The sequence below is a fragment of the Pristis pectinata genome, chromosome 4 (assembly GCF_009764475.1).
Source record: "Pristis pectinata isolate sPriPec2 chromosome 4, sPriPec2.1.pri, whole genome shotgun sequence".
Classification (NCBI taxonomy): Eukaryota; Metazoa; Chordata; class Chondrichthyes; order Rhinopristiformes; family Pristidae; genus Pristis; species Pristis pectinata.
This window is the reverse complement of record NC_067408.1, coordinates 62,745,536-62,760,958: the sequence shown is the minus strand read 5'-3', so window position 1 is coordinate 62,760,958 and position 15,423 is coordinate 62,745,536. Positions and strand designations below refer to the sequence as shown.

Here is a 15,423-nt window from a genome sequence, read left to right as displayed (position 1 = left end):
GTCCATGCTGACCAGTGGGCACCCTTCTGCATTAATCCCATCCGCAGCACTTGGTCCATAACCCTCCATGCCCAAGCGACTCATTTGTTTATCTAGACAATTCGTAAATGCTGTCCGTGACCCAGCTTCAACCACTCTCTCAGGCAGTGCATTCCAGGTACTTACCACTCTCTGGTGAAGAAGGTCCCCCTTATATCCCCTCTGAACCTCTTCCCCCTAACCTTAAATCTATGCCTTCCAGCTTTATCTACCTCAGATATGGAGAAAGGTTTCCTGCAGTCTACCCTAGCTATATGTCTCATAATTTTATATACCTCAATCACGTCCCCTCTTAACCTCCTCCAGCTTCTCCAGTCTCTCTTCATAACTGAATTGCTCCATCCCAGGCAACATGCTGGTGAATCACCTCTGCACCCCCTCCAGTGCTATCACATCCTTCCTATGCCTTGGTGACCAGACTGCATGCAGTACTCCAGCTGAGGTCTGACCAATGTTTTATAAATTTGGAGTATAACCTCCCTACTTCTGTATTCAGTGCCCTGATTAATTAAGGCCAGTATCTCGTATGCCTTCCTAACCATGTTGTCTACCTATATTGCCATCTTTAAAGATTTATGGGCCTGTACTCCAAGGTTCCTCTGTTTCTCAATAGTCCCTAAGAACCTACCATTCATGGTGTATATCCCAGTTTCATAAATGCTCTCAAAATGCATCACCTCACATTTGTTTGGATTAAACTCCATCTGCCATTTTTCAGCTCATTTCACCAAAACACTGACATCCCTCTGCAGCCTAAGAGCACCTTCCACACTATCAACAACTCCACCAATCTTTGTGACATAGAATATAGAACAGCAAAGCACAGAAAAAGGCCCTTCAGCCCACGATGTCTGTGGCGAACACAATACCGATTTAAACTGCACACCAGCCTGCACGTGATCTATATCCTTCTATTCCCTGCCTGCTCATGTGTCTGTCTAAATGCCTCTTCAATGTTGCTATCATATATGCTTCCAACACATCACCTGGCAGCGCATTCCAGGCACCTACTACTCTCTGTAAAAAATTTGCCCCTCACAGCTCCTTTAAACTTTCCCCCTCTCACCTTAATGCTATGCCCTCTAGCATTTGACAATTCCACCTTGGGCAAATGATTCTGACTTTCTACCCTGTCTATGACTCTCATACTCTTATATACTTCTATCAGGTCATCCCTCAGCCGCTGACACTCCAGAGAAAATAACCCAAGTTTGTCCAACCCCTCCTTATAGCTAATACTCTCTAATCCAGACAACATCCTGCTGAATCTTTTCTGCCCCCTCTCCAAAGCTTCCACATACTGCCTGTAATGTGGTGACCAGAACACCCACAATACTCCAAATGTCACCTCACCAAAGTTTTATACAGCTGCAACACCAACACCCCGAATGATGAAGGCAAACGTACCGTACGTCTTCTTTACCACCCCATCTACTTGTGTTGCCACTTTCAGGGAGTTATGGACATGCATCCCAAGAACCCCTGTACATCCATGTTCCAAAGGGTCCTGCCATTTATTGTATACTTTCCTCTTGCATTTTATTGTACACCTCCCAAAATGCAAAGCCTCATACTTATCCGGATTAAACTCCATCTGCCATTTTCAACAGGTCTATACCCTGCTGAATCCTTTGAAAACCTTTTTCACTATCCACAACTCTGCTAATTTTTGTGTCATCTGCAAATTTACTAATCGATCCACTTACACTTTCATCCAAAACATTTAAATATGTCACAAACAACAGAGGTCCCAGCACTGATCTTTGCGGAACACCACTAGTCATTGACCTCCAGTCAGAATAACACCCCTCCACCACTATGCTCTGTCTTCTATGGCCAAGCCAATTTTGAATCCAATCTATTAAGTCTTTATGGATCCCATCTGCCATAATCGTCTGGATCAGCCTGCTGTACTGACATTAGGCTCACATATCTGTAATTACCAGGCTTTCCCCTGGTGCCTTTCTTGAAAAGGAAGAACCATGTTTGCTGTCCTCCAGTCATCTAGTAGCTTATTTGTGTCTAGCAAAGATTTAAAAATTTCAGCCAGAGCTCAAACAATTTCTTCCCTTCAAATGAATGGCTAGCAAAAAGCCAAGGGGCCGAATACAAAGTGTATGTGGCCCCTGAACCCAGATCACTACAGAACTCGATAGACAGAGCAAGAGGTCAGATGCACACACATCTGACCTCCAGTGTTACCTGTACTTTCGCAATTAAGACCACACGGAAGTTTGGAACATGCTGCCTTGCACAGTGCAGGTAGTCAGCAGTTCTCTTCAGACCCACTGCCCATCCAACCTAACATCCAATATATGGGAATTAACAGGCAACATGTGTTTAAACTTATATATGATTCCTCAAAGACTACATGTATTTCACCCACAGCAATAACATCCTGCCTTAAATTCCTAGCAGCATGTTTTTTTAAAAATTTCTCTAATGATGAAATGATAATTGTTGAGCTCCAAATACTTGTAAAATGTCTAGACTGGCATTTCCTTCTCTTCCAAAATCAGATTTTAATTCCCTCTGTCATCCGTGTAGATGCACGATACTGAATTTATCCCATCAGAAACTGTTCTTTAAATCTTGTCAGATTCTTAACCCCGAAAATGCTTTGAAGTTGTCAGAAGTGTATTGTTTGTCCATTTCAAAATAACCTTCTATCTTTTGCTTCCTTTTAAAAGGTACTTGGGCATGAACTTTGATGTGTATTTGAATGCTGTGGGAAAAGAGGAAGGGATTGGTTTAATTGCATTGTGCTATCAAAGGACTGAGGGGCTGAATGGCCTTCTGCATTCTATGATTCATGTGGGAGAACGTAGCTCAGAAGGAGATTATACAAGCCAGGGCAATATAGAGGAATTTTTGGTTAACAGTGATTTGACTAACATTTTCAAGAGATTGGCCTGGAAGGTTAGGTCCCATGGAATCTAGGGAGAGCTAGTTAGGTGGATTCAAAATTGGCTCGGAGGCAGGAAGCAGAGGATGGTGGTTGAAGGTTGTTTCTCAAAATGGAGGCCAGTGACTAGTGGTGTGCTGCAGGGGTCGGTGTTGGGACCCTTGTTATTCGTTATTTATATAAATGATTTGGATGCGAATGCACAAGGCTTGATCAGTAAGTTTGCAGATAACACTTAAATTAGGAGGTGCTATTGATAGTGAAGAAGGTTAACGCAGATTACAGGGGGGCCAAGGAGTGGCAAATGGATTTCGATACAGATAAGTGTGAGGTGATACATTCTGGAAAGTCAAACCAGTGTAGGACTTATGCTATGAATGGTAGGGCACTAGGGACCTAAGAGTACAAGTGCATAGTTCGTTGAAAGCGGCGCCACAGGTAGACAGGGTGGAGCAAAAGGAATTTAATACGCTGGCCTTCATCAGTCAGGGCATTGAGTATTGGAGTTGGGACATTAGGTTACAGTTGTATAAGTTGTTGATGAGGCCACACTTGGAGTACTGTGTACAGTTTTGGTTACCTTGTTATAGGAAAGAAGTGGTTAAACTAGGAAGAGTGAAGAAAAGATTTACAAGGATGTTGCCAGAACAAGAGGGCCTGAGTTATAGGCAGAGGCTGGCCAGGCTTGTCTTTATTCCTTGGAGCGTAGGAGAATAAATGGTGAATTTATAGAAGTTTATAAAATCATGAGGGGCATAGATAAGGTGGATGGTAGAGTCCAAAACCAGGGGCATATATTTAGGATGAAAGGAGAAATATTTAAAAGGGACTTGAGGCACAGAGGGAGGTGAGTATATGGAACGAGCTGCCAAAGGAAGTGGTTGAGGCAGGTACAATAGTATCACTTAAGAAGCACTTGGATAGGTACATACATGGGCACGACTTAGAGGGATATGGGCCGAACACAGGAAATTGGGATTAGATGGGTGGGCACCATGGTTGACATGGACTCATTGGGCCGAAAGGCCTGTATCCCTGCAGCATTGTGCTATGTTATGACTATTAAAGAGAACTGAAAGGGCGGATGTCAGCTGCAGAGTCGGGAACCAGTGGACACAATCCAAACATTCAAACCAGGCTATTGAGGAGTTAAGTTAAGAAGTGACAAGGGTGATAGAAAGTTTACAATCTCCTTCACAAAGATGCTGGAACAAAGATGCCAATTTTACATCTGAGATTGATAGATTTCAGTTAACCAAAAGCAGAAAGAAACATGCCTGTATAGCCTGATCTTAAATGGTAAAGCTGAGAATTTGGTAAAAGGGAAATGATGCAGAGAGGAACATGCTATTTGTCTCCAAACACTTGTTTTGTGTTTCCACAAGCTAGAGGCAGTAAGTATTTAATATTTTTTTCTATTTTGTCCAGTGCTTTATGCATCGTGCAAGTTAGAGTATTTGATTAAAATGTTCTTATAAAAGACTTAAGGGTAAAACATAAATAATATAGGCTGAGTTATGGCAGAGCAGGTTGTATGTATCCACTGCAGAATGATGTCTGTGAACTGTGGGACAATCTTGTGAATTCCCACAAATACAACATTATGCTTCCCCTCCTTCTCATCACTACAGACAATGTTTTACTCCAAACATTCCCAGAAGTCTTTCTGCTTATCATCACAGACATCAAATTCATTGTGTTAACTAAATAAAGTCAGTTTCTGTGGATCCTCATTCTTTACCTCATTTGGATTCCCCTTATACTAATCCCAACTGGTTACTCCAATCTTGTGGCAATCCTGCGCCTCTTGAAGTAGTGTGCCTGAGGTCTGGAGCAAACTGACCAGACATTCCTTGCAAGGAGGCATTGCATAAACTTGGGTTTGTTAAGGAAACATTTGATTGAAGCTTTCACAGTGATCAGAGGAAGAGAAAGATCAGCCCTAGGCCATTCAAGAATAAAGATAGGAAACACATTTACACACAAGTAGTAAAAATTTAGAAAACTTTTGGCAAAAATGACAAATTAATTGGATGTCGAATTTTAATGGCAAATCTGAGATTTTTGTTAACCACAGATATTAAAGGATAGGGAGAAAGGCACATTTATGGAGTTAGATGACAGCTCAACCGTGATGTCAAGGATGCAAAGAAATGGTGTTCAGAGGTTAAACAGGAACAGTGGAACGGGACAGGCAATGTTCCGAGATCTGTAAATTTAAAGTTATTTACAAATCAGCTTTGACTTCAACGAATTAAAAGTGGTGAAATCCCAGACCTGTATTCTTAAGTTCCTATTTGTTTGGTGTATTGATGGAGGAATAAATACTGCTCAGTGTTTCTCCTTGAGGACATGGCTACAGGAAGCACTGAATTTACCCTCTAACCCTAGCTTGCTTTTTTTTTCTATTTGCAAAAGTGTCAATGACAGTGGAAGTAAGATTGTTACTTGTGAAGGCATTTACTCTTGAACCCTTCATACCTACCCCATCCTCGTCCTCGATGATATCTTTCCCTATCGATGCCAGGGTTGTCCACTTGCAATTGTTGATTGCCCTCACAGCGCATCTCTTGTGGGCCTTGAACTTACAAACTGCAAAAGAGACAAAGGTACATGTCTGAGCAGCAAAAATACATCACGTCTTACATTCCCATAACTGAACAAGATTTTGCTCAATATCAATCCACCACTAGATGGGGCACTTGTAGTTCTGACAAAAGTTTCAAACTAGGACCAACAAAACTGAGTACTTGCGTACCTTTTTGGTGTCAAACTCCTTTGTGCAACCCTCTTGCCTAAAGGGTGTCTAGTGTGATGATAGTAGCAGAGCACGAAACCTTAGTGTAAAACAACTTATAATGGCTGCCTCGGTAAAGCAGCCAGTATAATCAAAGAGCCCACCCACCCCAGACATTCTCTCTTCTCCTCTCTCCTATCGGGCAGAAGATACAAAAGCCTTAAAGCACGTACCACCAGGCTGAAGGACAGCTTCTATCCCGCTGTTATAAGACTATTGAGTGGTCCCCTAGTATGATAAGATGGACCCTTGACCTCATAATCTACCTCGTTGTGACCCTGCACTGCACTTTCTCTGTAGCTGTTACATTTTATTCTGCATTCTGTATTGTTCAACCTTGTACTACTTCAATGCACTATGTAATGAATTGATCTATATGAACGGTATGCAAGATAAGTTTTTCACAGTACCTCGGTACAAGTGACAATAATAAACCAATTCCAATTGGAATCCACTAATTTTCAGAGCTATGTCTGCTCAGACCCCAATTTCTGGGATTCCTTTTGCCTCTCTCTCCTCCAAAACCTACCTCTGGCCAAATGCCTGGCTCAGTAACACATGTTGTCTGATAACACTCCGCAATGCTTCTTGGAACTTTTTAAAAAGAACAGAGGTGATATATGAATGCAAATTGCTCAGCAATGTTCACCACTACCATCTCAAGGCAGCTGGGATGGTAGTGGTGAAGATTGCTGAGCAATTCGCATTTATATTTGCAACAGCTCATGCCAGCAACACACACAGCCCAAGAATGAATAAAAAAGTAGTTCTGCTTTAATTTCATAGAATCATAGAAAGTACAGCACAATACAGGCCCTTCGGCCCACAGTGTTGTGCCGATCTTTAAACCTCGTCTAAAAACTAAAATAAAACTATCTAACCCCCTTCCCCCCACATATCCCTCTATTTTAAATTCCTCCATATGCTTATCTAGCAATCTCTTGAATTTGACCAATGTACCTGCCTCCACCACCGCCCCAGGCAGTGCATTCCATGCCCCAACCAATTTCACACATGTGGGATGCTGGTGGGGGGACGGGGAGTGGTTCTTTTTATATATTGTTGCCTGTTAATAACCAGCATGCCCCTGAATGCATGTGGGGGTTGAGGATGGAGTAATGGAGTGGAGAATTTATTCCTTGCCTCTACCATGTATAAGCAGCATTATTTCCATAACTGAAGGTCACTCCCTTACAGCAGTTCCACCATAAAAATAACAAGAGCCAAAACAGATGCCAAGGTCAACTGAAATATTCTTAACGACCTGACGGAAGCCAAAAGAAGCAACTTATAACAGGTTGCACAGACTAGGTTTGTATTCTATCAAGCACAGAGTGATTTAATTGAGGTGTAGAAGTTTTGATAGAGTGGATAGAGAGTAAGAGAAATTGCTCTGGTGGTAAGAACCAGAACAAGCTGGCTGGTGAGTTGACGGGAGGTGAGGCAGTATCATAAAATTGGAACTAAATCATCGATGGGTGATGTCAGGAAGCATCCCCCACACAGCGAAAATCCAGGACTCTACCAGCTAACACTCATTCACGAAATGAAGCTGCTGCTGATGGTAAACTGACCTTTCCAAAATAAACAAGAAGCATGGAACCAAACTGTTACAGTACAGGTCAGCCATGATCTTAACTGCATGAAGGATCAGTCTTGAAGAGTTGAGTGGGCTATTCCTGTTCCTATTTTTGTAAAGTTCTGAAAATTCACAAAGCAACACCCCATCCCATGTGCAAATGTGCCTTGCAGTCAGGCAAGATTATAAGTACCTGTCAGTGTTTGAATAATGGTAGGGCCACAAACGGTTTAATCACCGCAATCTTTGAATTAATGGTTCAATTTTATTGGTCAATATTTAGATCTTGTTCTATGTTAGCAACTGGACAGTTTCCATTATTTTTATGGCCGCTGAGATATCATGTGACAAAAAAGTGAGAGCTTTGAATTGCAGAATTAAAATACACACTGAATTAAAACCTTGATTTCTCAATTTTTTTTACAACATAGAAGGAGGCCGTTTGGCCCATGAAGTCAATGTCAGCTCTTTAAGCAATCCCATTCTCCCACTTATTTCCCTGCAACCTATTTTCTCACACATGCCTGCTAACTCCACTCAAACTCTCTTGCCACCCACCCACAAGAGGGATAACCTTATGGAAGCCAATTAACCTATGGACCCACGTCTCAGGAATGTGGGAGAGAACTGTAGCAATCACACAGGCACAGGGAGAATGTGCAAACTCCACGCAGACAGCACCAGAAGTCAGGAATGAACCAGGGTAACTGGAGTTGGGAGGCAGTGATATTGACTGCTGTGCCAAATGTTGCCCAATCTAAAATATAGCATTCTGAATTACTCCATTGCTGATGCAGATCTAATACACCTGACAAGAACATTAGCTGCATTAGTTCCTAGAGTATTCAAAGTGATAAATGTGCCCTCGTCAGATGAGCAGTACCTCCCATTAACACACCAACTGAATTCTCAAGATTAAAAAAAACAGCTCTCAGCTAACACTGTGAATTCTCGTCTTATTTCCAATGCAAATTTTGTCATATCTGTCAACCTAGACTATGCAGGAATTAGACATTTTGTCATTTAATTATCTCCATTGAATCCTCTTTCTACTTTATTAAATAAAATGGTCAACTCCCTGTCACAGTGAGTCCTATTGCTGTAGGTTGAAAACTGACTGATTGTGTCACACACATCTCCCAATAATAATGTCACTGGTGATTTGGTCAGTTAGAATTTGAACTTGGGTTTTAACAGCAAATTGACTTATTTAATTTGATTGAAGATTTAAAAAAAACATTTCCCTCCTGGTGTGATGCAATTAATGCTGACAGACCCTTCTGATGAACCTGCCACCCACACACAACATTTATTACCCGAGCAGGGGTAACTAAAATCAGATCTTTGGTGGAATGAATTGAAAATGTCTCAGTTGTTGTAGAAAACGCTGGCTTATTTGACTGAATTTTCACATTTTAAAACTCTTACTAATTTGTGAACTTTTTATGTGGCATTAATAAAAACAAAGACTATTTATACACTGCCTTCCAAACTCTTAGGACAGTTAAAGCACCTCACAGCCAAGGATGTGATATGAACTCATTGACGTAACATTAAGAAATACGACAACCAATCTTCAAACAGTCATATCTCACAAACAAGATGAAATCAATGGCTTGATAATTTGACGTCGGTTAAGGGATGTGACTCTGGCAAAACTATCTTCCTTTTGACTGGTGCTTTGGGGTCTTTTACATGCATGTCAGCGGGTTCAGAGGACAGTTTTCTTATTTTTAAGTTATAAACTTGTGGGTTCAAGTCCTGCTCTAGGAATCCTGACAGTAAAGTCTGGCAACCAGGAGAAACTCACACAGGCATGGGGAAAATGTGCAAACTCCACATGGACAGCACCAGAGGTCAGGAATGAACCAGGGTCACTGGAGTTAGGAGGCAGCAACGTTAACTGCCATGCCGCAATGAGGCCCAATTTAAAATGTAGCATTCTGAATTAACCCCATTGCTGATGCAGATCTAATATACCTGACAAGAAAATTAGGTGCATTATCTCCTAGTGTATTCAGTGATAAATGTGCCTACATCAGATGAGCAGTAACTCCCCTGTCAGGGTTTTGTTTTTAGTGAGACATTAAACTCAGGTAGATGTAATATGGCACTATTTCAAAGAAGAGAGGGGGAATTCTGGGCAACATTTATCCTCAAATGACAGCAGAAACAGATGATCTAATAATTAATACATAATATCATTGCCTTAATATTTGTGCAGTTTCCTATGCACACTGTGGCTGCTGTTCCCCATTTTAGACATCAGATTGCATTTCAAAGGTATCTTGTGGTCTGTTGGATGCTTTGGGAAATTCTGAGACGGCAAAAGATGCCATATAAATGCAAGTCTTTCTTTCTTGGTTTAGTCTTATTCAAGGAACGGTCTATCAGTGTTGCATACACCTGCTTTGAAACAGTGAACCTTGAATTTTGCATATGTCCAAGGGAAAAAATTGCATTGATTTGCATTTACCATTAACATGTCAACTAATCTCCTTGTTGGGACCTTGATTCTAGCTTGGATATTCGGAAAACAAAGTGATTGACAGATGTAATTCACATTTTATAAGGTACCTTAGCCTATTCTCTTAACATCCCAGAACATAAGAAATGCATGCTCTGTATTAATTGTATTAGTACAACGTGGTAACCAAAAAGTAAGATCCCACATACTGTTATGCTGTTGTTCTTTTGGTGGAGGAAGCAATATTGTCCAGCAAGAAGTTCAGTGTTACATCAAAGGAAAAGTGCAGACTGAAGCTCAGATAATGCCACACACACCCTTGGTACTAGACTGGAATGTCAGTATGGATTTCTTGCCTAGGGCCCAGGAATGGGATCTACATTTATGATTTTCTGTCTTAAAAAAAGGACCTGCAAAGTACATCAAGCTGATACTAAAAAATGGTGTTATTCTGTAGGAATGAATATTATATTCTTGAATCCAGGAATAGCTGCAAGTGAGAAATAAAAATAAATAAGACAACTGGAGAGATGACATTCACACCCAAGTCACTGCAGGCTGTGGATGTGCAGTCATAATAAAAGTTATAAGATGCCAGGAATTAAGCAGGCTCGCTTGCAACAAATTGTTTTCTCAGACTTGACAAAAATAATTATAACTCAATTCCGCTGACGGTGCCCATGTCCTTTTGCCCTTTCACACTTGTCAAGGAATGACACAAAAATTTCTAAAAGATATTCCACTGCAACATCAGTCAGAAGACTTGTTATTCTGTGGGTCACATAGGTAGGTACTATGTTACTTCAAGGGATATTTGTACACAGTTGGATCCTGCATTGCCATGGATTCCCATGAATCTTATTTTAGTTACACTCATTCAATAGGGTTTCTAAATTATAAAACTTCTGTTGATTCAATTCTGAAGGCACAAAACAAAAATAAGCATGATACTAGAAATGAAAGGCTGCTATTTTTGATAAAACACTGATCAGATTAGTGCTCAGTTCTCTAGGAAAATAAAACACTAGTAGAGTCAAAGTCATACAGCATAGAAACGCGCCCTTCGTCCCACCAGGTTCATGCTGACCTTTTTGCCCATCTACACTAATCCTATTTGCCCGTACTAGGTCCATATACTTCTGTGCCTTGTCTATTCAACTACCTGTCTCAATGCCTCTTAAATGTGGTGATTGTATTTGATTCCACCAGCTCCTCTGGCAGCAAGTTCCAGGTATTATCCACTCGCTGTACAAAAGGCTTTCCCCTCAAATCCTCTTTAAAACTCCTTCCTCTCATCTTAAACCTATGCCCTTTTGTTTTTGATACTCCTACCACTGGGAAAAGGATATCCATAGAAGATGAGATGAAGTACACTGGGAGGAAGGTTGTGTGAAGCTTAGCTTTGGTATCGACCTGACTGGCTGAATGCCCTTCTCCTGTGCTGTAAATTCTATGTTATAGATCTTAATGTTCTGACTCAACATTTATCCAACAACATGGCAATAGCTCACTAACATCCCAAGACTTAACATTCAAAGGGGATGACAGTTACTACATTAAAAGTGAATGATACAGTTGGCCTGGGCCCTGGATTAATGAGCACAGGATGCACTGATGGGATACCCCTGGGTTAAAGCAACAAATGGCAACAAGCCACTTCAGTGCATTTTATTGAAGCTCTGTTGATTGCAAGCTCTTTACCTTCGCAGGAGAGTCCATGAGAGGTGACACCAGATAGGCTTTCCCGGCAGACGTTGCAGAATGTAGGGCGAGCATGGGAGCAGGCATACCAGTTATGCATCCCTGAGAAATGCTCCACATTAAACTGTGCCGTCTAGTGAAGGGAAAAAGCAGGTCTATTTATCAACAAAAAAGTCCACAAAAATGTCTCGCACTTTACATGTAGTTCAGCTGTAATGGATGTTTCCATAATGTGAATTGGTTATAACACGATTGTTGGATTAGGGAACACTACTTGCATTAACACAGGCCACATCGGTTATAGCTCGATCAGGAAAACCTGTTTAAATCTGTGCTTTGAAGGCAACTACAGCCTGTTCTGCTCTAACATGACTATCCATAACACAAGGGTTCTTAGGAATGTAAATATCGTGAGGCTTCTTAGGAACTACTTGTACTTCAAAAGAAACATACACCGGTATTTTATAATTCACATTCCTAACACTTTCCTAATAATTTATTGCAAAAACAAATTGTTGAAGGAACACACTGGGTCAGGCATAACCAGTGGAACATTTCAGATCGAGACCCTTCATCCAGAATCATCGGGACAGACCCAAAACGTCGACTGTCTATTTCCCTCCACAGATGCTGCCTGACTCGCTGAGTTCCCCAAGCAGTTTGTTTTTTGCAATAAACAAACTAGATTCCAGCATCTGCACTCTCTTATGTCTCCTAATAATTTATTTCCCATAAACATTTCCTTTTAGACATTGGTTCAGACCCAACCAACATCTCTGTTACTGAATAATGAAAACCTAGTGAATTTTACAATTTTCTGCTGAGTTGCAGAGCTTTCCCTAACAAGGACATTTATGGGATTACAGGAATTTCTGGATACAGATGTGAGTACATCTCACTGTTCATATGTTCTGGCCTCTGGTGCCAAATTTCTGGTGCACATTCTTGTCAAATGCTAAGATTGAAAAACCAATGTAGAGAAGAGTTTTGCTCCATCTCATGCAAATCTGTTGCTCACCCCTATGATTACAAGAAGTCAAGAGGGAGATGAAGAGAGGAAATTCCTGCAGATCTGACAATAATTTACTCCTGCTCGGTCACTGGTTGTGTGATTTGCAAAAAAGTGAGATATTGTACAAGTTCTCCTACTAAATATCTAAAGTTTTTCATAGCTATAGACTGATTACTCAGTCACTTATTATTATAAACCACTATGCGGACAACATTCATTCAACTAGACTCCAGAAACGCCCCTTCTCAGAACTTTGCCCCACTTGAAGCAAAATGTTACACTGCAACGGAACAGAGAAAGCCATTCAGTAGATCATTGCCTTTCCATTATCACTCAGGTTATGGTTGATCTGTGCCTAACTCAATCTTTCTGTCTGCTATGAACATTAACATGAGATTTATGTAGATGTTCAAGTATTTCCACCCTACATTATTTTTTTAAAACACATTTTAAATATTGACTAAATTCACTAAAGCTACATGACTGCAGAATTGGTGGTGCACCTCAGTATATCAAATTCATCGCATTCCCAATGTTCCAACTCACCTGGATCTGGGAATCAGCTCTGGGGAAGGAAGGAAACGCAGATCATCGCAGATGAGTTGCACTCACCTCCGAGACCGAGTCTGCCATCTGTTCTCTCAATCAACAGGTTTCAGTGCCAATTCAATTACACAACCATGTGCAGCCTTTATTAAATAAGGGCAATTTCAGAAATAAAGAAAACAGATTAAATCATTCTCAGTTCATGGCCAGGGAGATGCTGGAAGATTGCCCTCAAGAAAACTGCCATGTAGTAGCTTCTATGATGTATGGTGTGAAGTTATCCTCTCATTTTGTACTCACTGTAGGGGGTAATGATTCTGAACACAATAACAGAAGCACTGAAGCTGGAAGCTTACCTCGTAGTGCTCTCTACTCTGTACAGATTTTAATGAAGAGATCCAGTCTTCCATCTCCTTTCTATTCTCAGCACAAAGAATTAGTCTTCTGAATGGTGTAATTACCTGAAACACATTCCTCCATTAAGTAAACCAAGGAATTAAAAATAAAACACATTTGAAAATGTAAACAGGCCTTGTGAGTCATTTATAAAACATGGTTTTATGGTGCTTTGATGCAAGACAAGTTATATAATTGTGTGTTCTTTGTTTTGTCTGGCAAGGTGCTCTTCTGTTTTTTCGCTGTGGGGGAACATGGGTGATACCACCGAGAACTGAGCAAATACAAGTGCAGTGCATTAAATTATACACCATTAATGCTGAGTTCTTGATCATTTATTTCCAACCAAATGACACCTTGAAGTGCATAGGGAGCATGTTTTAAAAGCTGTGGCACAAGAAACAATAATTTGTATATGAGACTGGCACTTAGTTTACCCAGATACACCTTGAGTCACTCATGCTTAGCTTTCATTCGGGAATGGATGCAATACCCTGACTTTGAAGTCTCTTGAAAATTCTAAAGCTACTCAATGATCCCCTTTGCTGAGCTGAACCTTTCTCTAAGCTGTGTACCATTGTTCTTTTTTAAAGGCAGGAGGGAATCATATTCTGCCTCAAGAATCAGTCAGTTTAAAATATTTCTGTAATGGTTTTGAAGAAAAACAAATAATTCTATTAAGTATTTACTATGAGTTCCTTTGGTATTTTTCATAATGAACTGGATGGTGTACAGTTTTTAACAATAAATTTTTCAGCAATGTGTCAAGGGAAAACAGTTACAGAAAGCATGATTTTAGTCGAAGTTCTATTTAACACATTAAGACTCCTATGTTTGATGTATGACTCCTGAAGTATGACAGAAGCAAACGTGATACAAGAATTGTGCGGATAAAGACGACAGTACATTTATTCATGGTGAGTTGGAGGTTTTATAAGACCATGGATATTAGTAATAAAGACTTACATTTATGTTCCACTTTTAACAACCTCTGAAAGTCTCAGAGTGCTTTGAGATCAAATTAATTTCTTTCAAGTTTAGGAGCTGCTATAATGTAGGGGACACAGCAGCCAATATGGACTTAGTAGGCTTATAAAACAGCAATGTAGCAAATGACCAGATCATCCAAGTTGGTTAGATGAGGGATAAATTTTGCCCAGGCTGCCAGGAAGGACTTCCTAGCTGAGGACAGTTAGAGTCTCAACTTGATACCTGCTAAAAGGTGACATGCTTGACTGCAGAACACATTCAGTACTGATCTGGGAACAGCGCTATCTGTTCAATTCTCATCAATGAGGCCTGCATCCACAATCATCTGATTTTGAGAAAAAGAATGTGGCCACTTAAAGAGAATGGTCTTGGACCTGAAACATTAACTCTGTTTATCTCTCCATAGACGCTGCCTGACCTGCTGAGTGTTTCTAGCATTCCCTCATTTTATTTCAAATTTCCAACATCTGTTTTTTGATTTTTAATAACTCAAGAAATGTTACCTTTCCACTGAATTCCAACAATACAATGCATTTTATAAATAATCCAATTTTACTTCTAACCATCAACCAGAGAACAAAAGCTTCTGTTATTCACAGGATCTACCCCTTGAAGGGGTTGCTTGTTTGTTTGTGGGACTCAGAACAGCAAAGTACAATTGTTATTATATAACTGAGAATCTGATCTGGTTTCTTCCGACCTCTTTTGGGGAATTAAGGGCAAAAGAAATGTTGAAATTCCTTACAAGTTGATGGAGTACACATCTCCAGACTTACAACTCCTGTCAAAGTATAGAATGCACATAAAGAAATTTGACAAACATGCTCAGAAAGCACAAATGCATAAAGCTCTCAGAACCACTAACAAGCTGAAAATTCAGCTTTGTGACCAGGTAAGACTTTGAAGTAAAAGCTTTAATGATACAAAATCATATCAAGCACAATTAACAGTGATATTAAACACTTCAAGTTGTATCAGCAATGACACACAA

At 40.4% G+C, this 15,423-nt stretch overlaps 1 protein-coding gene across 1 annotated transcript in view; it reads right to left on the bottom strand.

The window, feature by feature from the left end:
- Positions 1-15,423, bottom strand: part of dgkh (diacylglycerol kinase, eta) — a 395,761-nt gene that overhangs the window by 138,536 nt on the left and 241,802 nt on the right. The window contains exons 5-7 of the mRNA XM_052013887.1: positions 13,403-13,507; positions 11,489-11,621; positions 5,430-5,536 (exon numbers count right to left, since the gene is read on the bottom strand). Coding sequence (XP_051869847.1) covers positions 5,430-5,536; positions 11,489-11,621; positions 13,403-13,507 — 345 coding nt within the window. The remainder of the gene's footprint in view (positions 1-5,429; positions 5,537-11,488; positions 11,622-13,402; positions 13,508-15,423) is intronic.